General features: G+C 43.9%; 1 protein-coding gene across 2 annotated transcripts in view; it reads right to left on the bottom strand.

The window, feature by feature from the left end:
* Positions 1-24429, bottom strand: part of LOC143782428 (uncharacterized) — a 150625-nt gene that overhangs the window by 103529 nt on the left and 22667 nt on the right. For both annotated transcript variants that reach the window (XM_077269844.1, XM_077269845.1), the window contains exon 3: positions 21706-21869. In XM_077269844.1, the coding sequence (XP_077125959.1) occupies positions 21706-21869 (164 nt within the window). The remainder of the gene's footprint in view (positions 1-21705; positions 21870-24429) is intronic.

Raw genomic sequence — 24429 nt, forward strand, 5'->3', positions numbered from 1 at the left:
CCGGAAGGTTGAAGCTCAGCTTTATTTAGTTGAGGACAACACCAGGCAGGGGCACACAGACAGACACCTTTAGTAGGCCGGAAAAGCCTATTGCATTTTTTAAAATGGTAATTTGGAGCAGAAGGTTGAAGCTCAGCTTTATTTAGTTGAGGGCAACACCAGGGAGGGGCAGAAGCCGTTAGTAGGCCCTAACCACCATTTTTTTTTTTTAAAACCACTTAATGAGAGCCGGAAGGTTGAAGCTCAGCTTTATTTAGTTGAGGACAACACCAGGCAGGGGCACACAGACAGACACCTTTAGTAGGCCGGAAAAGCCTATTGCATTTTTTAAAATGGTAATTTGGAGCAGAAGGTTGAAGCTCAGCTTTATTTAGTTGAGGGCAACACCAGGGAGGGGCAGAAGCCGTTAGTAGGCCCTAACCACCATTTTTTTTTTTTTAAACCACTTAATGAGAGCCGGAAGGTTGAAGCTCAGCTTTATTTAGTTGAGGACAACACCAGGCAGGGGCACACAGACAGACACCTTTAGTAGGCCGGAAAAGCCTATTGCATTTTTTAAAATGGTAATTTGGAGCAGAAGGTTGAAGCTCAGCTTTATTTAGTTGAGGACAACACCAGGCAGGGGCACACAGACAGACACCTTTAGTAGGCCGGAAAAGCCTATTGCATTTTTTAAAATGGTAATTTGGAGCAGAAGGTTGAAGCTCAGCTTTATTTAGTTGAGGGCAACACCAGGCAGGGGCAGAAGCCGTTAGTAGGCCCTAACCACCATTTTTTTTTTTTAAAACCACTTAATGAGAGCCGGAAGGTTGAAGCTCAGCTTTATTTAGTTGAGGACAACACCAGGCAGGGGCACACAGACAGACACCTTTAGTAGGCCGGAAAAGCCTATTGCATTTTTTAAAATGGTAATTTGGAGCAGAAGGTTGAAGCTCAGCTTTATTTAGTTGAGGGCAACACCAGGCAGGGGCACACAGACAGACACCTTTAGTAGGCCGGAAAAGCCTATTGCATTTTTTAAAATGGTAATTTGGAGCAGAAGGTTGAAGCTCAGCTTTATTTAGTTGAGGGCAACACCAGGCAGGGGCACACAGACAGACACCTTTAGTAGGCCGGAAAAGCCTATTGCATTTTTTAAAATGGTAATTTGGAGCAGAAGTTTGAAGCTCAGCTTTATTTAGTTGAGGACAACACCAGGCAGGGGCACACAGACAGACACCTTTAGTAGGCCGGAAAAGCCTATTGCATTTTTTAAAATGGTAATTTGGAGCAGAAGTTTGAAGCTCAGCTTTATTTAGTTGAGGACAACACCAGGCAGGGGCACACAGACAGACACCTTTAGTAGGCCGGAAAAGCCTATTGCATTTTTTAAAATGGTAATTTGGAGCAGAAGGTTGAAGCTCAGCTTTATTTAGTTGAGGGCAACACCAGGGAGGGGCAGAAGCCGTTAGTAGGCCCTAACCAAAGTTGAAGGCCAAATGCAGTTTAATTTCTGATACTATAGGCCGAAAGCCAGAAGGTGGAAGCTCCGATTTAGACAGTGGAGGACAATTTGAATTAGGGACTGCAGACAGACTTAGTAGGCTGTCCCCTGTGGACCATGCATCCACCACATCAACCCATTGCGCCGTAATGGACACGTAATCTTCCGTGGCCATGCCTACAGGTCCATGCGTCTGTTGTCAGGTGCACCTTTGTACTCACAGATTGCCAGAGTGCATGGACAATGCGGTCTTCTACATGCTGGTGGAGGGTTGGGATGGCTTTTCTCGCAAAAGAAGTGTCGACTGGTTAGCTTGTAGCGTGGTACAGCGTAGTCCATCATGGCCTTATTAATAGTAAATAAAATATATAACTAGGCTCTATGAACTTTTAAATAGGTTCCAGGGGTACACGGGCAGCATTGGTGTGGTCAGTGGAGGAGTATTGCAAGTAGGGGCTGCAGACAGGCTATCAAAGGCCTAAAATAACAAACAGTAGGCAGTCATGGCAGTTTTACATCGGTTACATGGATACACAGGCAGGCACTCCAGGCAGCATTGTGGTCAGTGGAGGAGTATTGCAAGTAGGGGCCGCAGACAGGCTATCAAAGGCCTAAAATAACAAACAGTAGGCAGTCATGGCAGTTTTACATCGGTTACATGGATACACAGGCAGGCACTCCAGGCAGCATTGTGGTTAGTGGAGGAGTATTGCAAGTAGGGGCCGCAGACGGGCTATCAAAGGCCTAACATAACAAACAATAGGCTCATGGCAGTTTTACAGCGGTTACATGGATACACGGGCAGGCAGCTTGGTGGTCAGTGGAGGAGTATTTAAAGTAGGGACCGCAGACAGGCTTCAAAGGCCTAAAATAACAAACAATAGGCTCATGGCAGTTTTACAGCGGTTACATGGATACACGGGCAGGCAGCTTGGTGGTGAGTGGAGGAGTATTTAAAGTAGGGACCGCAGACAGGCTATCAAAGGCCTAAAATAACAAACAATAGGCTCATGGCAGTTTTACAGCGGTTACATGGATACACGGGCAGGCAGCTTGGTGGTCAGTGGAGGAGTATTTAAAGTAGGGACCGCAGACAGGCTATCAAAGGCCTAAAATAACAAACAATAGGCTCATGGCAGTTTTACAGCGGTTACATGGATACACGGGCAGGCAGCTGGTGATGAGTGGAGGAGTATTTAAAGTAGGGACCGCAGACAGGCTATCAAAGGCCTAAAATAACAAACAATAGGCTTATGGCAGTTTTACAGCGGTTACATGTATACACGGGCAGGCAGCTGGTGATGAGTGGAGGAGTATTTAAAGTAGGGACCGCAGACAGGCTATCAAAGGCCTAAAATAAGAAAATGGGCTGGCTGTAGGCACTTTATAATTGGTTCCAGGGGTACACGGGCAGCAGTGGTCTGGCCAGTGGAGGACTAGTGGAAGGAGGGACCGCAGACAGGCTTCAAAGGCCTAACATAAAAAAACGGGCTGGCTGTAGGCACTTTATAATTGGTTCCAGGGGTACACGGGCAGCAGTGGTCTGGTCAGTGGAGGACTAGTGGAAGGAGGGACCGCAGACAGGCTTCAAAGGCCTAACATAAAAAAATGGGCTGGCTGTAGGCACTTTATAATTGGTTCCAGGGGTACACGGGCAGCAGTGGTCTGGTCAGTGGAGGACTAGTGGAAGGAGGGACCGCAGACAGGCTTCAAAGGCCTAACATAAAAAAATGGGCTGGCGGTAGGCACTTTATTATTGGTTCCAGGGGTACACGGGCAGCAGTGGTCTGGTCAGTGGAGGCCTAGTGGAAGGAGGGACCGCAGACAGGCTTCAAAGGCCTAAAATAACAAACAATAGGCTTATGGCAGTTTTACAGCGGTTACATGGATACACGGGCAGGCAGCTGGTGATGAGTGGAGGAGTATTTAAAGTAGGGACCGCAGACAGGCTATCAAAGGCCTAAAATAACAAACAATAGGCTCATGGCAGTTTTACAGCGGTTACATGGATACACGGGCAGGCAGCTTGGTGGTCAGTGGAGGAGTATTTAAAGTAGGGACCGCAGACAGGCTATCAAAGGCCTAAAATAACAAACAATAGGCTTATGGCAGTTTTACAGCGGTTACATGGATACACGGGCAGGCAGCTTGGTGGTGAGTGGAGGAGTATTTAAAGTAGGGACCGCAGACAGGCTATCAAAGGCCTAAAATAACAAACAATAGGCTCATGGCAGTTTTACAGCGGTTACATGGATACACGGGCAGGCAGCTTGGTGGTGAGTGGAGGAGTATTTAAAGTAGGGACCGCAGACAGGCTATCAAAGGCCTAAAATAACAAACAATAGGCTCATGGCAGTTTTACAGCGGTTACATGGATACACGGGCAGGCAGCTGGTGATGAGTGGAGGAGTATTTAAAGTAGGGACCGCAGACAGGCTATCAAAGGCCTAAAATAACAAACAATAGGCTTATGGCAGTTTTACAGCGGTTACATGGATACACGGGCAGGCAGCTTGGTGGTCAGTGGAGGAGTATTTAAAGTAGGGACCGCAGACAGGCTATCAAAGGCCTAAAATAACAAACAATAGGCTCATGGCAGTTTTACAGCGGTTACATGGATACACGGGCAGGCAGCTTGGTGGTCAGTGGAGGAGTATTTAAAGTAGGGACCGCAGACAGGCTATCAAAGGCCTAAAATAACAAACAATAGGCTCATGGCAGTTTTACAGCGGTTACATGGATACACGGGCAGGCAGCTTGGTGGTCAGTGGAGGAGTATTTAAAGTAGGGACCGCAGACAGGCTATCAAAGGCCTAAAATAACAAACAATAGGCTCATGGCAGCTTTACAGCGGTTACATGGATACACGGGCAGGCAGCTTGGTGGTCAGTGGAGGAGTATTTAAAGTAAGGACCGCAGACAGGCTATCAAAGGCCTAAAATAACAAACAATAGGCTCATGGCAGTTTTACAGCGGTTACATGGATACACGGGCAGGCAGCTTGGTGGTGAGTGGAGGAGTATTTAAAGTAGGGACCGCAGACAGGCTATCAAAGGCCTAAAATAACAAACAATAGGCTCATGGCAGCTTTACAGCGGTTACATGGATACACAGGCAGCTTGGTGGTGAGTGGAGGAGTATTTAAAGTAGGGACCGCAGACAGGCTATCAAAGGCCTAAAATAACAAACAATAGGCTCATGGCAGCTTTACAGCGGTTACATGGATACACAGGCAGCTTGGTGGTGAGTGGAGGAGTAGTGCAAGGAGTGTCTGTCCCAGTACTCCCAAAATATAAATAGATGTTAATGTCTCGCAAAACAACCAAAACAAAAAAAAAGGTGGCATACTTAGGTACAGGGGTGGGCTCATCTACTGAGTTTCTGACATAGTAATTTGGCAGTAACTATTTAATGGTGCCAATATAGGACACAGACACAGACTACTTTAAGTTGCATCATAGATGTCTACAAATTTGTATTGTCAGTGCCAGACATTGAATGATGTCAGCGAATAGACTAAAGATTGGTGGAGCTGTGCGACATAATTTTGCACGTGGTAGAGCACATTTTGAGCTGGGGTAGGGGGGAACTCTCTTGAGGCCGGCGGGACCGCCCCAGGGCCCCTCATGTTACAACGGTGTGTCTGACGTTGGGTGCGCACCACCACCGCCAGAGACACTACATTGTACTATGAGGGACCCAGTAGCAATGCCGTCAACCAAAAGCGAGCACACCCACCTCTTCAGACAAACAGCAGTCTCACGGGTGCTTGCGCCAAGTCGCGATACCACGGCCCCGTGTGGGGAGTTTTGCCATTTAGGGAGGTGTAAACATGTCGTATGCTGTACAATCAGCTGCAGCAAATTAGACATTAGAAAAGTAATTCACAGGCAAGAGCTTTTCATAGGAAAGCTAGGTGTCGGCCGGGCAAGGTGGGGCAAAAGATTTCGAAATCCAGTTGTGGTTCATTTTAATGAATGTTAGATCGTCAACATTTTGGGTAGCCAGACGAGTCCTTTTTTCGGTTAATATTGAACCTGCAGCACTGAATACTCTTTCTGATAGGACACTTGCTGCCGGGCAAGCAAGCTCCTGCAATGCATATTCTGCCAATTCTGGCCAGGTGTCTAATTTGGAGGCCCAGTAATCAAATGGGAATGACGGTTGAGGGAGAACATCGATAAGGGATGAAAAATAGTTAGTAACCATACTGGACAAATGTTGTCTCCTGTCACTTTCAATTGATGCAGCAGTACCTGTCCTGTCTGCGGTCATAGCAAAATCACTCCACAACCTGGTCAGAAAACCCCTCTGTCCAACGCCACTTCTGATGTGTGCACCCCTAACACTCCTAGTCTGCTGCCCCCTGGAGCTCGTGTGAGAACGATCACGTGCGCTGTGTGCTGGGAATGCCTGAAGCAAACGGTCAACAAGAGTTGATTGTTTGGTTGCTAATATTAGTTCCAAGTTCTCATGTGGCATAATATTTTGCAATTTGCCTTTATAGCGTGGATCAAGGAGGCAGGCCAACCAGTAATCGTCATCGTTCATCATTTTCGTAATGCGTGTGTCCCTTTTTAGGATACGTAAGGCATAATCCGCCATGTGGGCCAAAGTTCCAGTTGTCAAATCTCCGGTTGTGATTGGTTGAGGGGCAGTTGCAGGCAAATTTACGTCACTTGTGTCCCTCAAAAAACCAGAACCCGGCCGTGACACGCAACCAATTTCCTGTGCCCCCAGGAAAGGTTCGGCATTAAAAATATACTCATCCCCATCATCCTCCTCGTCATCCACCTACTCTTCGCCCGCTACCTCGTCCTGTACACTGCCCTGACCAGACAATGGCTGACTGTCATCAAGGCTTTCCTCTTCCTCTGGTGCAGACGCCTGCTCCTTTATGTGCGTCAAACTTTGCATCAGCAGACGCATTAGGGGGATGCTCATGCTTATTACGGCGTTGTCTGCACTAACCAGCCGTGTGCATTCCTCAAAACACTGAAGGACTTGACACATGTCTTGTATGTTAGACCACTGCACACCTGACAACTCCATGTCTGCCATCCTACTGCCTGCCCGTGTATCCTCCCACAAATAAATAACAGCACGCCTCTGTTCGCACAGTCTCTGAAGCATGTGCAGTGTTGAGTTCCACCTTGTTGCAACGTCTATGATTAGGCGATGCTGGGGAAGGTTCAAAGACCGCTGATAGGTCTGCATACGGCTGACGTGTACAGGCGAACGTCGGATATGTGAGCAAAGTGCACGCACTTTGAGGAGCAGGTCGGAGAACCCAGGATAAGTTTTCAATAAGCACTGCACCACCAGGTTTAAGGTGTGAGCCAGGCAAGGAATGTGTTTCAGTTGGGAAAGGGAGATGGCAGCCATGAAATTCCTTCCGTTATCACTCACTACCTTGCCTGCCTCAAGATCTACTGTGCCCAGCCACGACTGCGTTTCTTGTTGCAAGAACTCGGACATAACTTCCGCGGTGTGTCTGTTGTCGCCCAAGCACTTCATAGCCAATACAGCCTGCTGACGCTTGGCAGTAGCTGGCCCATAATGGGACAACTGGTGTGCAACAGTGTCATCTGCCGATGGAGTGGTTGGCAGACTGCGTTCTGTGGAAGAGCTGTAGCTTCTGCAGGAGGACGAGGAGGAGGAGGAGGAGGGGGTGCGAACGCCTACAGCCAACTGTTTCCTAGACCGTGGGCTAGGCACAACTGTCCCTAAATTGATGTCGCCTGTGGACCCTGCATCCACCACATTCACCCAGTGTGCCGTGATGGACACATAACGTCCCTGGCCATGCCTACTGGTCCATGCATCTGTAGTCAGGTGCACCTTTGTACTCACAGATTGCCTGAGTGCATGGACGATGCGCTGTTTAACATGCTGGTGCAGGGCTGGGATGGCTTTTCTGGAAAAAAAGTGTCGACTGGGTAGCTCGTATCGTTGTTCAGCGTACTCCATCAGGGCTTTGAAAGCTTCGCTTTCAACTAACCGGTAGGGCATCATCTCTAACGAGATTAGTCTAGCTATGTGGGCGTTAAAACACTGTGTACGCGGATGCGAGGATAAGTACTTCCTTTTTCTAACCAGAGTCTCATGTAGGGTGAGCTGGACTGGAGAGCTGGAGATCGTGGAACTTTCGGGTGTGCCGGTGTACATGGCAGACTGAGAGACGGTTGGAGACGGTATTGTTTCCGCCGGTGCCCTAGATGCAATATTTCCTCCTACAAAACTGGTGATTCCCTGACCCTGACTGCTTTTGGCTGGCAAAGAAACCTGCACAGATACTGCCGGTGGTGCGGAAAATGGTGGCCTTACAGTGACGGAAGGGATGTTGCGTTGCTGACTAGCTTCATTGGCCGAGGGTGCTACAACCTTGAGGGACGTTTGGTAGTTAGTCCAGGCTTGAAAATGCATGGTGGTTAAGTGTCTATGCATGCAACTAGTATTTAGACTTTTCAGATTCTGACCTCTGCTTAAGCTAGTTGAACATTTTTGACAGATGACTTTGCGCTGATCAGTTGGATGTTGTTTAAAAAAATGCCAGACTGCACTCTTCCTAGACTCGGATCCCTTTTCAGGGATTGCAGACTGAGCTTTAACCGGATGGCAATGCTGTGCTCCAACAGGTTTTGGCTTTGACACGCGTTTTGGGCCAGATACGGGCCCGGCAGATGGAACCTGTTGCGATGTTGATGCCTGCTGCGGCCCCTCCTCCACCTCCGCTTCTGAACTACTGCCGCCTGCACCCTGTTCCCCCAATGGCTGCCAATCGGGGTCAATAACTGGGTCATCTATTACCTCCTCTTCGAGCTCGTGTGCAACTTCGTCTGTGTCACTGTGTCGGTCGGTGGTATAGCGTTCGTGGCGGGGCAACATAGTCTCATCAGGGTCTGATTGTGGATCTGTACCCTGAGAGGGCAATGTGGTGGTCTGAGTCAAAGGAGCAGCATAGTACTCTGGCTGTGGCTGTGCATCAGTGCACTCCATGTCAGAATATACTTGTAATGGGCATGGCCTGTTAAATGTTTCACTTTCTAAGCCAGGGACGGTATGTGTAAAGAGCTCCATGGAGTGACCCGTTGTGTCGCCTGCTGCATCCTTCTCTCTTGTTGTAGTTTTTGCTGAGGAGGACAAGGAAGTGACTTGTCCCTGACCGTGAACATCCACAAGCGACGCGCTGCTTTTACATTTACCAGTTTCGGAAGAGGAGGCAAAAGAGCTAGAGGCTGAGTCTGCAATGTAAGCCAAAACTTGCTGTTGCTGCTCCGCCTTTAAAAGCGGTTTTCCTACTCCCAGAAAAGAGAGCGTTCGAGGCCTTGTGTAGCCTGACGACGAAACTGGCTCCACAGCTCCAGACTTAGGTGGAATATTTTTATCCCCACGACCACCTGATGCTCCACTACCACTACCATCATTACCAGCTGACAATGAACGCCCACGACGACCTCTTGCACCAGACTTCCTCATTGTTTTAAAATCTTAACCAAAGTAACTTTATTTGTTGCTGTCAAACAACTTACACGGTGAGCTATAACTTCAGTATGATTTCAATATCCCTTAACAGGTTGGTGAGACCACAAGGAAAATCAGGCACAATGTTACACACTCTGTTTTCTGTGGCACAAAATCACAGAGATGACACACACGCAGGACTGTCACTCAAGCACTAATGTCAATATTAATCTCCCACCTAATTTATTTATTTTTTTTTCTCAGAGAGACTTTAGAAACCAAATAATATTTAAAAAAAAAAAAAAAAAAAAGGCTTTCTATGGCCCACAATTAGAGAGAGAGAGGTGGCACACCCAGGAGTCAAGACTGGCGCACAAGCTGAAAGGGCAATATTACTCTCCCACTGTTTTTTTAAGTTTTTTTTTTATTTCAGGGAGACTTTAGAAACCAAATAATATTAAAAAAACCAAAAAAAAAAATAGCCTTTCTATGGCCCACTGAATGAGAGAGAGAGGTGGCACACCCAGGAGTCAAGACTGGCACACAAGCTGAAAGGGCAATATTACTCTCCCACTGTTTTTTTATGTATTTTTTGTTTTTTAAGGGAGAATTTAGAAACCCAATAATATTTAAAAAAAAAATAAATAGGCTTTCTATGGCCCACTGAATGAAAGGGAGAGAGGTGGCACACCCAGGAGTCAAGCCTGGCACACAAGCTGAAAGGGCAATATTACTCTCCCACTGTTTTTTTATGTATTTTTTGTTTTTTAAGGGAGACTTTAGAAACCCAATAATATTAAAAAAAAAAAAAAATAGGCTTTCTATGGCCCACTGAATGAGAGGGAGAGAGGTGGCACACCCAGGAGTCAAGACTGGCACACAAGCTGAAAGGGCAATATTACTCTCCCACTGTTTTTTTATGTTTTTTTTTTTTTTTTCAGGGAGACTTTAGAAACCAAATAATATTAAAAAAAACAAAAAAAAAAATAGCCTTTCTATGGCCCACTGAATGAGAGAGAGAGGTGGCACACCCAGGAGTCAAGACTGGCACACAAGCTGAAAGGGCAATATTACTCTCCCACTGTTTTTTTAGGTTTTTTTTTTTTTTCAGGGAGACTTTAGAAACCAAATAATATTAAAAAAAAAAAAAAAAAAAATAGGCTTTCTATAGCCCACTGAATGAGAGATAGCACACACAGCAGTGGCACACAAGCCCTGACTGAGGCCAATATTTTTCTCCCACTGATTGATGTAGTGTTTTTGTGTTGAGGTAGAATTTAGAACACAAATCACGGAAAAAATAAATAGGCTTTCTATGGCCCACTCAGTGAGAGATGGCACACACAGGGATGGCACTGTAGCAGAAATGCCAATCTTAATCTCCCACAAAAAAAAAAAAAAAAAAACAGGGACTGTCCTACAATTACTATCTCCCTGCAGTAATCTAAGCCAGGTATGGCAGGCAGCAATAGGAGTGGACTGATGCACAAATTAAATAAAAAGTGTGGACAAACAAAAAAGATAGCTGTGCAGAAAGGAAGGAACAAGAGGATATGTGCTTTGAAAAAAGCAGTTGGTTTCCACAGTGGCGTACACACAGCAATACAGCTATCACGGAGCCTTCTAGGGCAGCCCAATGAGCTACAGCGCTGAGGGGAAAAAAAAAAAAAATAGCTTCCACAGTCCCTGCACACCGAAGGTGGTGTTGGACAGTGGAAATCGCTGCAGCACAAGCGGTTTGGTGGTTAGTGGACCCTGCCTAACGCTCTCCCTGCTTCTGACAAAGCGGCAGCAACCTGTCCCTAAGCTCAGATCAGCAGCAGTAAGATGGCGGTCGGCGGGAACGCCCCTTTATAGCCCCTGTGACGCCGCAGACAGCAAGCCAATCACTGCAATGCCCTTCTCTAAGATGGTGGGGACCAGGATCTATGTCATCACGCTGCCCACACTCTGCGTTCACCTTCATTGGCTGAGAAATGGCGCTTTTCGCGTCATTGAAACGCGACTTTGGCGCGAAAGTCGCGTACCGCATGGCCGACAAGCACAGGGGTTGGATCGGGTTTCATGAGACGCCGACTTAGCCAAAAGTCGGCGACTTTTGAAAATGATCGACCCGTTTCGCTCAACCCTACTTATGACTGTTGTGCTTGAAACTGTTAAACCGTAAAGCGCTGTAGAATATGTTGGCGCTGTATAAATAAAGATTATTATTATGTGACTGTTGGGTCTGTCATACTGTATAGGAGGCTGTGGGAGCCATCATACTGTATGAGGGGCTTTAAAGGCCATAATACTGTGTATGGGGGACTGTTTTGGAAATCATAATGTATAGGAGGTTGTGGGGGACATCATACTGTGGGTGGGGCTGTGATGGACATCATATTCTGTATAGGGACCCTGCTTTTTTCATACTGTATATTTGGGGTTGTTGTGAATATCATACTGTATGGGAGACTGTGATGGATATTATACTGTGAGGAGGAGAAACGATAGTATATCACCTGCGCTTGTGTGTGGGGGCTAGCTAATCCCCTGAGAGTAGTACTAAAACATAAGATGGACAGATATATGGCTTGCAGTAGTTGTACACATGTACTTACTAGGTGCCGATAAGGTGGTGTAGCTGCGGATCTTCCTCGTGCTGGGAGTCCGGTTCACCGCTGCAAGGTTGTGGGATCAGGAGAGCTTGACTCGCTCCGCGCGAGTCAGGTCTGCTAGAGGGACGTGGGAGTCGGATGGAAGCCGCTAACTTCTGGCGTGCCCCGGCCAGAAGCAACGCTGAAGCGGTGGCGGCGTTGGGAAAGGGCGTAGTAAACAGTGTGACGTCACAGCTAGTGGGCGGGCGCGTATGTGGATTATCCAATCCAACGCGTTTCGAAGGATGCGATCCTTCTTCGTCAGGGCCCTGGGTGGGACATCATACTATATAGGGGACTGTGGTGACCAAACTTTATAGTGGGCAGTGTTGTATATTATGCTGTGGGGGGCTGTGGTGAGAAGGGGGCTCTGTTTAGAGAAAACAGCGTGGTATAGTGTGAGTATGGATATGGATAGTGGGGATTGTGAAATGGGGTATAGTATGGAGAGGACTTGGTAGGGTGAGGGGAAAGTGTGTACATATAGAGAGTGTAAGGGAAAACATTGAGGAGGGGACATCTATGGAATAGGCTGGAGTTCATAAGGACATACGGTGTAGTGATTATAGCTTATAAGTGTGGACAGTGTTTCAGTTATAGCTGATAATGGCAGACAGTGTGGTGATCATACTGTTGCTCATAAGGGCAGTCCATGTGGTGGGTGTAGCTCATACGGGCAGACAGTGTGGAAAGCCTGTACCATGAGAGGTTTATTTAGGGCACAGTATAGACAGATATTTTCATGAAGAGGACATTATAAATAATACTCTTATTATTGTGTTATGTTGTGCTACAGAAGACTGGAAAAGAGGGAATTATGCAGAAACAAGCTCTGGATGCGAAAAGTCGTCATGGCATTGTTGTGAATGTATTCATAATCACACCAGGTAAACACCACACATATACGTAACTGGTCCCTGTACAGACTAGAAAGACCCTGACCGTACAACTAAAAAACACACCTCGAACCTGGCTCCCTAAAATGTTGTCAAGGGGTTTCTCATAGCCCCTGAGGGGAGGCCACAAAACACTACCAACAAGGGGAAAGGAAAGTGTCTGGAGAAATAATGAGAAACTAAGACACATTCAAATAAGGTAGAAGGGTAAAGGTTAAGGAGTAGCAAAAATAAAAGGCAAAAGGTTCAGTCCTAGGGCCCCTGCTCTTCTCCATTTACACCTTTGGCCTGGGACAGCTCATAGAATCTCATGGCTTTCAGTAGCACCTCTATGCTGATGACACACAGATCTACATCTCTGGACCAGATATCACCTCCCTACTAACCAGAATCCCTCAATGCCTGTCCACTATTTCATCCTTCTTCTCCGCTAGATTTCTGAAACTTAACATGGACAAAACAGAATTCATCATCTTTCCCCCATCTCACGCAACCCCCTCAACGAACCTATCCATTACAGTAAATGGCTGCCCACTCTCCCCAGTCCCACAAGCTCGCTGCCTCGGGGTAATCCTTGACGCCGATCTCTCCTTCAAACCACATATCCAAGACCTTTCCACTTCCTGCTGACTTCAACTCAAAAATATTTCACGAATCCGTACATTCCTCAACCAAGAATCTGCAAAAACCCTAGTCCATGCCCTCATCATCTCTCGCCTTGACTACTACAACCTCCTGCTCTGTGGCCTCCCCTCTAACACTCTCGCACCCCTCCAATCTATTCTAAACTCAGCTGCCTGACTAATCCACCTGTCCTCCCGCTATTCCCCAGCCTCTCCCCTCTGTCAATCCCTTCACTGGCTCCCCATTGCCCAGAGACTCCAGTACAAAACCCTAACCATGACGTACAAAGCCATCCACAACCTGTCTCCTCCATACATCTGTGACCTAGTCTCCCTGTACTTTCCTACATGCAACCTCCGACCCTCACAAGATCTCCTTCTCTACTCCCCTCTTATCTCCTCTTCCCACAATCGTATACAAGATTTTTCTCGCGTATCACCCCTACTCTGGAACCCTCTACCACAACACATCAGACTCTCGCCTACCATCGAAACCTTCAAAGAGAGCCTGAAGACGCACCTCTTCCGTCAAGCCTACAACCTGTAGTAACCACCGATCGACCAAACCGCTGCATGACCAGCTCTATCCTCGCCTACTGTATTCTCACCCATCCCTTGTAGATCGTGAGCCTTCGCGGGCAGGGTCCTCTCTCCTCCTGTACCAGTTATGACTTATATTGTTTAAGATTATTGTACTTGTTTTTATTATGTATACCCCTCCTCACATGTAAAGCGCCATGGAATAAATGGCGCTATAACAATAAATAATAATAATAATAAAAGAAAGACCTCCCAAGAACCTAAGAGGGGTCAAAAGAAAAGTTGATGGGATGGAAAGCAAACCAACTTGCAGCAAGAATACAACTGATGCCCAGTAAGGTAAACCCCTAAGATGAAAAGCTAGAACACCTAAATATACATCCACCAGGGAATATAGCCAGCAAGGAAGTGCAGAGAAGGGATACTATTTATATCCCCACCCAGAAAGTGATAGGGCAAACCAAAATGGTCAAATGGAAAACACATGGAAATGAGAAAACCAGGGGGAATAATAACAAAAGAAGAATCAGCATTCGGACAGGGAAAGAAACTGGCCATACATCATCAGAAAAAATATTCTCGAAGCAACAGGTCACCGGGTCTAATCCCCAAACCGTTTGTTTCCCTTAGGGTATTCATCAAATGCTGGAAACCTTAATTTAAACCAAACAGCCTCAATCACTGTTAAGCGATATCTTGCATGAATATCTCTATTTGTCCCTGGAATTGTGTAAATTGTTCACAAAATGAGTGATTCCTAAATCTAACAGTGAAATTGCACCCCCTGTGAAGCCTCACCCTCAGGCTGTGTGCCCACGTTGCGTTTTTTTATGCATTTCTGCTGCATTTTTTGCCGCAGCAGAATCGCTTAAAAAATGCATTCCCACGCAGTCCTATGGGATTCCGCTGTTGCTGTGTCCATGCTGCGTATTTTCCTGCTGCGGAATCGTTTAACAGTAAAATCCGCAGCATGTTCATTATCTCTGCAGAATCACGGCGATTCCGCATCCATAGGATTGCATTGAAATGCTCACTTTACGCATGTGGCTATGCCCACAATGCATAAAGTGAGCGCTTCATGTGCGGATGGTACCCAGGATCTAGAGGACAGGAAACTGTCCTTCAGGCTTTGGAATCCATATTCATGTAAATAATAAAATAAAATAAAAAATAGGGATATACAGTACAGATCAAAAGTTTGGACACACCTTCTCATTTAAAGATTTTTCTGTATTTTCATGACTATGAAAATTCCACATTCACACTGAAGGCATCAAAACTATGAATTACCACATGTGGAATTATATACTTAACAAAAAAGTGTGAAACAACTGAAAATATGTCTTATATTCTAGGTTCTTCAAAGTGACCACCTTTTGCTTTGATGACTGCTTTGCACACTCTTGGCATTCTCTTGATGAACTTCAAGAGGTAGTCACCGGAAATGGTTTTCACTTCACAGGTGTGCCCTGTCAGGTTTAATAAGTGGGACTTCTTGCCTTATAATTGGGGTTGGGACCATCAGTTGTGTTGAGCAGAAGTCTGGTGGATACACAGCTGATAGTCCTACTGAATAGACTGTTAGAACTTGTATTATGGCAAGAAAAAAGCAGCTAAGTAAAGAAAAACGAGTGGCTATCATTACTTTAAGAAATGAAGGTCAGTCAGTCCGAAAAATTGGGAAAACTTTGAAAGTGTCCCCAAGTGCAGTGGCAAAAACCATCAAGCGCTACAAAGAAACTGGCTCACATGAGGACCTCCCCAGGAAAGGAAGACCAAGAGTCATCTCTGCTTCTAAGGATAAGTTTATCCGAGTCACCAGCCTCAGAAATCACAGGTTAACAGCAGCTCAGATTAGAGGCCAGGTCAATACCACACAGAGTTCTAGCAGCAGACACATCTCTACAACAACTGTTAAGAGGAGACTTTGTGCAACAGGCCTTCATGTTAAAATACCTGCTAGGAAACCACTGCTAAGGACAGGCAACAAACAGAAGAGACTTGTTTGGGCTAACGATCACAAGGAATGGATATTAGACCAGTGGAAATCTGTGCTTTGGTATGATGAGTCAAAATTTGAGATCTTTGGTTCCAACCACCGTGTCTTTGAAAAGGTGAACGGATGGACTCTACATGCCTGGTTCCCACCGTGAAGCATGGAGGAGGAGGCGTGATGGTGTGGGGGTGCTTTGCTGGTGACACTTTTGGGGATTTATTCAAAATTGAAGGCATACTGAACCAGCATGGCTACCACAGCATCTTGCAGCGGCATGCTATTCCATCTGGTTTGCGTTTAGTTGGACCATCATTTATTTTTCAACAGGACAATGACCCCAAACACACCTCCAGGCTGTGTAAGGGCTATTTGACCAAGAAGGAGAGTGATGGGGTGCTACGCCAGATGACCTGGCTTCCACAGTCACCAGACCTGAACCCAACCGAGATGGTTTGGGGTTAGCTGGACCGCTAGTGAAGGCAAAAGAGCCAACAAGTGCTAAGCATCTCTGGGAACTCCTTCAAGATTGTTGACAGACCATTTCCGGTGACTACCTCTCGAAGCTCATCAAGAGTATGCCAAGAGTGTGCAAAGCAGTCATCAAAGCAAAAGGTGGCTACTTTGAAGAACCTAGAATATAAAACATATTTTCAGTTGTTTCACAATTTTTGTTAAGTATATTATTCCACATGTGTTATTTCATAGTTTTGATGCCTTCAGTGTGTATTTACAATTTTCATAGTCATGAAAATACAGAAAAATCTTTAAATGAGGTGTGTCCAAACTTTTGATCTGTACTATACTTACCTTCTCATGGCCCCCGGAGTCTTCCCGCCTCTCAGTGGTGCGACCGTGAAGTCACAAAGGTCCGTCGCGTACCGGGAGCGCCGCTGAGGAGATTGGGGGCCACCAGCAGGTGAGAATAACCATATTTTTACTTTTTTTAATAATTTTTAACATTCTATCTTTTACTATTAATGTTGCATAGGCAGGATTCATAGTACAAAGTAGGTCACACTTGTCAAACACTATGCTTGACAAGTGTGACCAACCTGTCAGTCACTTTTCCAAGCGATGCTTCCAATCGCTTGGAAAACCCAAGCATTCTCTAAGCTAAAGACGTTTGCAAAACGCTTGTGTTTTGCGGGAAAATGCATGCGAATTCCGCATGCGTTTTACCAGGAGCAGGGAGTTGTGGACACACTGTGGACATTTTTGCAGCATTTCTGCAACGTGGGCACATAGCCTCAAGGTGCACATTTTTTTTACTATTGCTGATACTCTTTTGTTAAAAAGGTAACAATTCAAGTGGAAGTGGTTGTCAGAGCTTGTTTACTGACCTGGCTCCAAAATACTTTGTCCTGGCCAGTGGCCATGTCTCCAATATATAGTAAAGTGGGCAACAATGGATAATATTTCTACACATTTTTTATTTGTAAGTAACTATTCTATTTGGTATATATAGTTGCAATATTTACAGTATCTGAACTATAAGCTTATGTGAAAACTACAAGCATATAGATGAGGTATATTTGTATGTTCATATTTTTTATCGTTTCACATAAATTATATCTAATTTGCATGTAGTATTATATAGAAAATATACATAATTCTATGCACATCGTAGAACTGCCTGATTCAATTAACCAGATATAATAGTGACTTATTACTACAGATTCACATTCTGTTAAACTGTTTAATGCTGTTGATTTTACTTGATTAGATATCTTTAATGTTGTGTACTTCAGAATTTTTGGTCTGCATTTGGCTCCCTTTGGTCATCCTTTATCCTTTTAGCAACCACCGCTGAAGTAAACAGGATTTTCAATGTATATTTCAAAGTAAAGGATGAATGCTGTGCATATCAAATCTGAAAGCTTTTGATATTATAGTAACAATCTGCCTTATTTTTCACATTTAGACATATGGGTGAAAAGGGATTTCTCAGTTTAATTTTAAATATTATAAAATGTACTTATTTATGAAATGCACATTAGAAATTAATCTATGCTATTCAACATCAAAGGGAACAGGAATACTTGTGAATTTCAATTTTACAAGGAAAAAAGGGATAATTACTCTACTTTAATAAAATAGAATATTTATATTGGAGAATACATGAAATAGTCTAAAATATATTTACATTATTCTTTGAAAGGGTGCACCATCTGCACATATTACAACCTAAGTCCAGTGCAGTAAATGCATAGAAATCATAAAAATAATTTTTTTAGCTTTATATTTCTATGCATCATGAATTATCATTTTACAAGTCCACTTCTTCTGTTTACTAACTGTCCTAAAGACCACCTAATTTCCAGGCAGGGTGACAAGGACTTTAATATTTTGGTACATACTGTATATGTGCCTGTGCTGAGAGGTAATTGTAAGTTTAATTTATTTATTACTCTCTTCCCTTGCTACTTAGGCTTTTGTAGTTCTTAAGGAGGTATAAAAATACTTAATAAACCATACACATAATAATAAAAGTTATCCAAACCTGTCAATTAGAGATGATTGAATCTTTTGAAATTCAAATTCACCAGACTCATCAAAATAAAAAAGGTATAAAAATTTGTCATTTGAGATCAGACAGTCCTTTCTGAGCACTGATTCCAACCGGTGTTTCTGTCAGAGGTAATATCATCCTTCTGTGACTGAAAGACTCTTTCTCGACTAATACACTTGCCAGAGGCAAAACAGGCAAAGTGTGACCTATGTTTGGTACTGTTACTGCCAGTATGGCACGTGCTGGGTGGTGGTTACAGTTTTGCTGCCAGATTCCTCCACAGTGTTTTTTTTATACAACCCCTCCATTGACATTGTCAATGCCATTTTTTTTGTACCATATATTTTTTATTACAGTATAACCAACTTCTGACAATCTTTTCAACCCCATTTATTCAACCCTTGCTAAAAAAGATGTAACAAGAAATTCTAAGAATTTTAGCACATTTACAAAAGAAAAATGTGCAACAGTATAGATGTGGCATGTACAGTTGTCAAACTAGGCTAGAAAACCAGGTGTGCAAAACCAGATGAGCACAGTTAAATGTCTAAATTTTTTAAACATTATTTTTTCTATTTTTCTAACAAAATGTATCATACTTGCTAAAGGCGACATGATAAAAAATGCTACATAGATACACGTCCAAAAAACTGGCATCTGAAACTGAGTGATGTATTGGGGTGGCATATACAGATGTCAAAGTTGACTGGTAAAATAGATGTGCAAATATTTTGTGAGGTTGACCAGTAAAATCAGCATAAATCGACCATTTTGAATTTTGTCAATTTTTCTAATCTCTAGTAATAACTATTGTGCTAGCATTCTAGTGCATTATAAATGAAGAAAAATGTGCAATAGTAATTCAAATGAAGGACAAATGATCAATCACATTGAGTTTCTCCCTGTGTTCATATCTCACTCCCCTTATCAATTGAAGTTTTGTATTATTCACAGACTAGTATACTCTTCACTTCTGCAACTCATCACTGTATGGAGTTTTTGTTAAATACATGGACGAATGTCTCAAGTGGGGTACAACAGGCCTCTGTCCTTGGCCCTGTATTGTTCAACATCTTTATCAATTATTTAGATGAAGGAATTGAGGGTAAACAGATTAAATTTGCTGATGACACAAAGCTAGGAGAGATAGCTAATACTATAGAAGAGAAAAATAGAATTCAAAAAGATATAAATAAACTGGAGCAGTGAGCAGCAACTAACAGAATGGTTTTTAACAGGGAAAAATGTAAAGTACTACATCTGGGCAATAAAAAAAAGGAAAAAAGCATATACAGAACGGGAGGAATAGGGCTAAGAAACAGTACATGTGACAAAGACTTAGGTATACTAATAGATCACAGACTGAACAGGAGTCAACAGTGTGATGCAGCAGCAAAAAAGGCAAATACAATTCTGGGATGTATTAACAGAAGCATACAGTCTAGGTCACATGAAGTCATTATCCCCCCTCTACTGCTCTTTGGTCAGACCTCATCTTCAATACTGTGTTGGGCACCACATTGTAAAAAAGACATAATCAAACTGGAGCAAGTTCAGAGAAGAGCGACCAGAATGGTGACCAGTCTGCAAATCATGTCCTATGAGGTTACAGGATTTGGGAATGTTTTGCTTACAAAAAAAGAAGACTAAGAGGACTTAATAGCTGTCTACAAATATCTGAAGGGCTGCCACATTGTAGAAGAATCTACTGTAGAAGCTGCCACAAGAGGTGGTGAGTTTTCCTTCAATGGAAGTCTTTAAACAGAAGCTGGACAGACATCTGTCTGGGATGATTTAGTGAATCCTGCTTTGAGCAGGGGGTTGGACCAGATGACCCAGGAGGTCCCTTCCATTTCTACCATTCTATGATTCTATGATTCTACATTATAGTTCTCTTCTTATTACTGAGCTGTAAGCTCTGACATCCTCACTCTATAGTAAATCACTGTTCAATGGCTGCTGCATTTCCTGCATAGACTAATATACAGGCTATGTTTGTTCCTCCTGAACTTGCGCTGTACCATGTAATATGATAGCTACAAGGCATTTTGGAGAAGCCCACATGTTTGTGCCTGACATTATGTTAACCTTCTGTAGCTGGAGGACACTTTATTTGATTCATGTGAGTCAAATCGTAAATTTTTTAAAGGGAACCTGTCACCCCCAAAAGCGAAGGTAAGCTAAGCCCACCGGCATCAAGGGCTTATCTACAGCATTATGTAATGCTATAGATAAGCCCCGCTGTATCCTGAAAGATGAGAAAAAAGAGGTTAGATTATACTCACCCAGGGGCGGTCCCGCTGCGGTCCGGTCCGATGGGCGTCACGGTCTGGTCCGGGGCCTCCCATCTTCTTACGATGACGTCCTCTTCTTGTCTTCACGCTATGGCTCCGGCGCAGGCGTACTTTGTCTGCCCTGTTGAGGGAAGAGCAAAAGTACTGCAGTGCGCAGACACCAGGAAAGGTCAGAGAGGCCCAGCGCCTGCGCACTGCAGTACTTTGCTCTGCTGTCAACAGGGCTGACAAAGTACGCCTGTGCCAGAGCCGCAGCGTGAAGACAAGAAGAGGATGTCATCCTATGAAGATGGGAGACCCCGGACAGGACCACAACGCCCATCGGATCGGACCACCCACCCAGGTGAGTATAATCTAACCTCTTTTTCTCATCTTTCAGGATACATCGGAGGCTTATCTACAGCATTACAGAATGCTGTAGATAAGCCCCTGATGTTGGTGGGCTTAGCTCACCTTCGATTTTGGGGGTAACAGGTTGCCTTTAAAATCACCAGGATTATTGAATTTCATCAAATCGGTTTGCTCATATCTACAACTAATATAAGTGGGATTGGCCAACCATCTGATATGTATGTGACTTCAAACTTTACCTCTATAGATGGTATCTGGGTAGACAATGATTGGGTAATTTGAATTCAAATGCTTGATCATTTTGTTCTCTATGTGATACACTGCTGCAAGAGTTGTGATAAAAGGTGTCTGGAAGTGGCTTTCTTCTTTTTTATCATTGAAAACACATGAATACTCAGTTGTGGAGTCACAAGAGATTCTACTGAGAGCTGCGACATGTTTATGGCTAGTATTAGTGAGTGCAACCTTTTATAGGTAGGTTATAGAAATAAGCTGATCAATATGCAAAAGATTAACTTTGAGTCGAAATTTAATTCTGTGACGCAGCGAATGCCATATTTTATAGACAAATATTATCCAATGTCACCTAGAGGGGCTTTAACATGTAGGCTAAGGTAAGTCCTGAGGCATTTTAGAATTTCTTATTCCATTACATATCAATGTATGGTATCAGTGATTTTTAAGCAAAACGTAGACAAACCCAATTAAAACACGAAACTTATGCATTAAAAATCAGCAGCATTTGCAATGCTTTTAGTATTCTGGCTGAATAAAATCAACTTACTGATTTAAATCATTTGTCCTGCTTCTTTTAGCACAATAAAATAATGCAAATGCTGGCTCTGCTGCATTGGAAATGGTTTAGGCAATGAGAAGCTTAGTTTGTTTGCTTGCTCCAATTATGTAAACTTACCGCAGCAAGTAGAGGTAAAGAATGGAGCAGGATATGATAAGAATCATTGTATATATCAGCAAAGTGATGAGAATGCCAGGTGTGCCAGACTGCTCTATTCGAATGAAGAACCAGTAGAGTTTTGCTGCATCTGCAATGGAATTCTCCACACTGTAAGAAAGTCTCTATAACAAAAAATGAACAAAAAGAGTTAACATTTTTTTTTACAATAAATCAGTGTTTGTGTATTTCCTTATCTTTTTCCAAGAACCATACTGTTAGGTGTCAAGTTCCCACCACTGCACAGGGGGAATCTTGAACCATGTCTGCTGCGGTCTCCCATTCTCCTCCAGCCACAGTGGAGCCTGCTCAGCGGAGACATTGGGCCCAGCATCTGGCTCAGGCTGAAACTGGATGACTGGTTACTATTGCCCTTCCAGGCTCTGTCATTGTAGCCAGCAATGTTCAGCAGTGAGCAGGTCTTTCTGGGACTAAGTCCCGCTTTTCCTATACTGAGCATGCCCACAGGACGACCTCCCATTGGAGGTCTGGGGTCACATGCTCAGGTCCTGTAGCAGCTCCTATTGGACCACTAGGAAGGTCCTTGTCTGCTACAGCTATAAAAGGTTCGCATGGCCGCACGGCCATGCGCTAGCATCAACCTATGTTTTGAGCCTTGCTATTGTGTGGTTATGTTTGCATGAGGTCAGGGTTGGCTGAAATAAGCCCCTAGAATACCGGCACCTCCGGTGAGGAGTTTTGTGTGTTTGGATTCAGATCTTGGCTGAAATAAGCCCCTAGAATACCGACACCTCCGGTGAGGAGTTGTTTGTGTGCTATGCTGTCTGCATGACCACAGTTTTGCTCTGTTCGGTAGCTGTGTTCCTCTGTGAGGTTAACAGGGCACAGCATTTCCCTATCCTAGCGATTCTGTGAAGTAACAGAGTTTGGTAATACTGCCATTTTGCGCCACCAATTACTAGCAGCAGGTTCCTCTCCTGCACGGTGGACCCCAGGTTGCAAACACACCTATTATTACATATATTTATACTCGGTGTGTTCTGCCAACCCTAACACATACCTTTTCAATTCTTAAAAAACAGAGGGAAATATGGGGTACAAGAATAGTCATCTCACCAAACCTTGATTAGCAGTCTTCTCGGACATGGAGATAAATAGCAGAAAAAAAGAGAATATCCTCCAGTGGTAGCCAAAAATATAAAAAATATAGTTTCTTAATCACATTAAAAACTGTAGTACCAGGTCACTAAAAGAGATCCATAGACATAGGAGAAGCAGACCAAGTAGTTTCAGCTTAACGCCTTAATCATGGTTAAGGCATTAAGCTGAAACTTGTTGATCTGCTTCTCCTATGTCATTGGATCTATTTTAGTGACCTGCTACTACAGTTTTTAATGTGATTAATTAACTATATTTTTCATATTTTTGGCTACCACTGGAGGATATTCTCCTTTTTTTCTGCTATATACAGGCACTTCTCACATAATTAGAATATCATCAAAAAGTTAATTTGTTTCAGCATTTAAAAAGGTCCCTTAGTCTGTTTCAGTAGGCTCCACAATCATGAGGAAGACTGCTGACTTGACAGATGTCCAGAAGGCAGTCATTGACACAATCCATAAGGAAAGTAAATTTTGCATTTCATTTGGAAATAAAGGTCCCAGAGTCTGGAGGAAGAGTGGAGAGACACACAATCCATGCTGCTTGAGGTCTAGTGTGAAATTTCCACAATCAGTGATGGTTTGGGGAGCCATTGGAAATAAATAATACGGCACTCTGGAATAATACTGCTGGTGGTGCTCAAGTTGGGTATCCAACCCATACAATAAGGCAAAAAAACTACTTGGCACTCAATATTTGAAAAAAATTGATTCCTTCTTTATTGAATATCCAGACTAAATAAATTAAATGTTTTCAGTCCATCATAGGACCTTCATCAGAATATCCTTAGTGGAGAAAACTGTGTGTCATGTGAAATTATGGGGATAAAGGCAGCTGTATATGGTCTGTATGTGGCTTCTTCCAGAGCCCCCTCACTCACTGGTGGTGTCGCCATATGACGGACCTGGGCAATAAATACCATTCCCCTTGCAAGTTTCCTGCCAAGTTCTGGAGTGCTGTTCATCTCTTAGCAGCACCATTCCTGTTGCAAGTTGTTTGCATATTCAAGTAGCACTGTCCCTCTAGTGTTATGTGAATAGCCCAACCAGGTCCAGCTGGCATTAACGTCACCAGACCACATACAGCCACCTTTATTCCCATAATTTCATATGACACACAGTTTTCTCCAATAAGAATATTCTGATGAAGGTCCTATGACGAACCGAAAACATTTAATTTATTTAGTCTGGATGTACAATAAAGAAGGAATCAATTTTTTTCAAATATTGAGTGCCAAGTAATTTTTTTGCCTTTTTTTGCGGTTTGGGGAGACATGTCATCTGCTGGCGTAGAGCCACTGTGCTTTATCAAGACAAATGTCAGCGCAGCCGTCTACCAGGAATTTTTAGAGCATTTCATGCTTCCATCTGCCAACAAGCTTTTTGGAGATGCAAATTTAATTCTCCAGCTGGACTTGGCACCTGTCCACACTGCCAAAAGTACACCTGGTTAAAAACAACAGTATCACTGTGCTTGATTGGCCAGCAAACTCTACTGACTTTAACCCCATAGAGAATCTGTGGGGCATTGTCAAAAGGCATATGAGAGACACCAGACCAACAA

Source organism: Ranitomeya variabilis, chromosome 6 (assembly GCF_051348905.1).
Source record: "Ranitomeya variabilis isolate aRanVar5 chromosome 6, aRanVar5.hap1, whole genome shotgun sequence".
NCBI classification, from domain to species: domain Eukaryota; kingdom Metazoa; phylum Chordata; class Amphibia; order Anura; family Dendrobatidae; genus Ranitomeya; species Ranitomeya variabilis.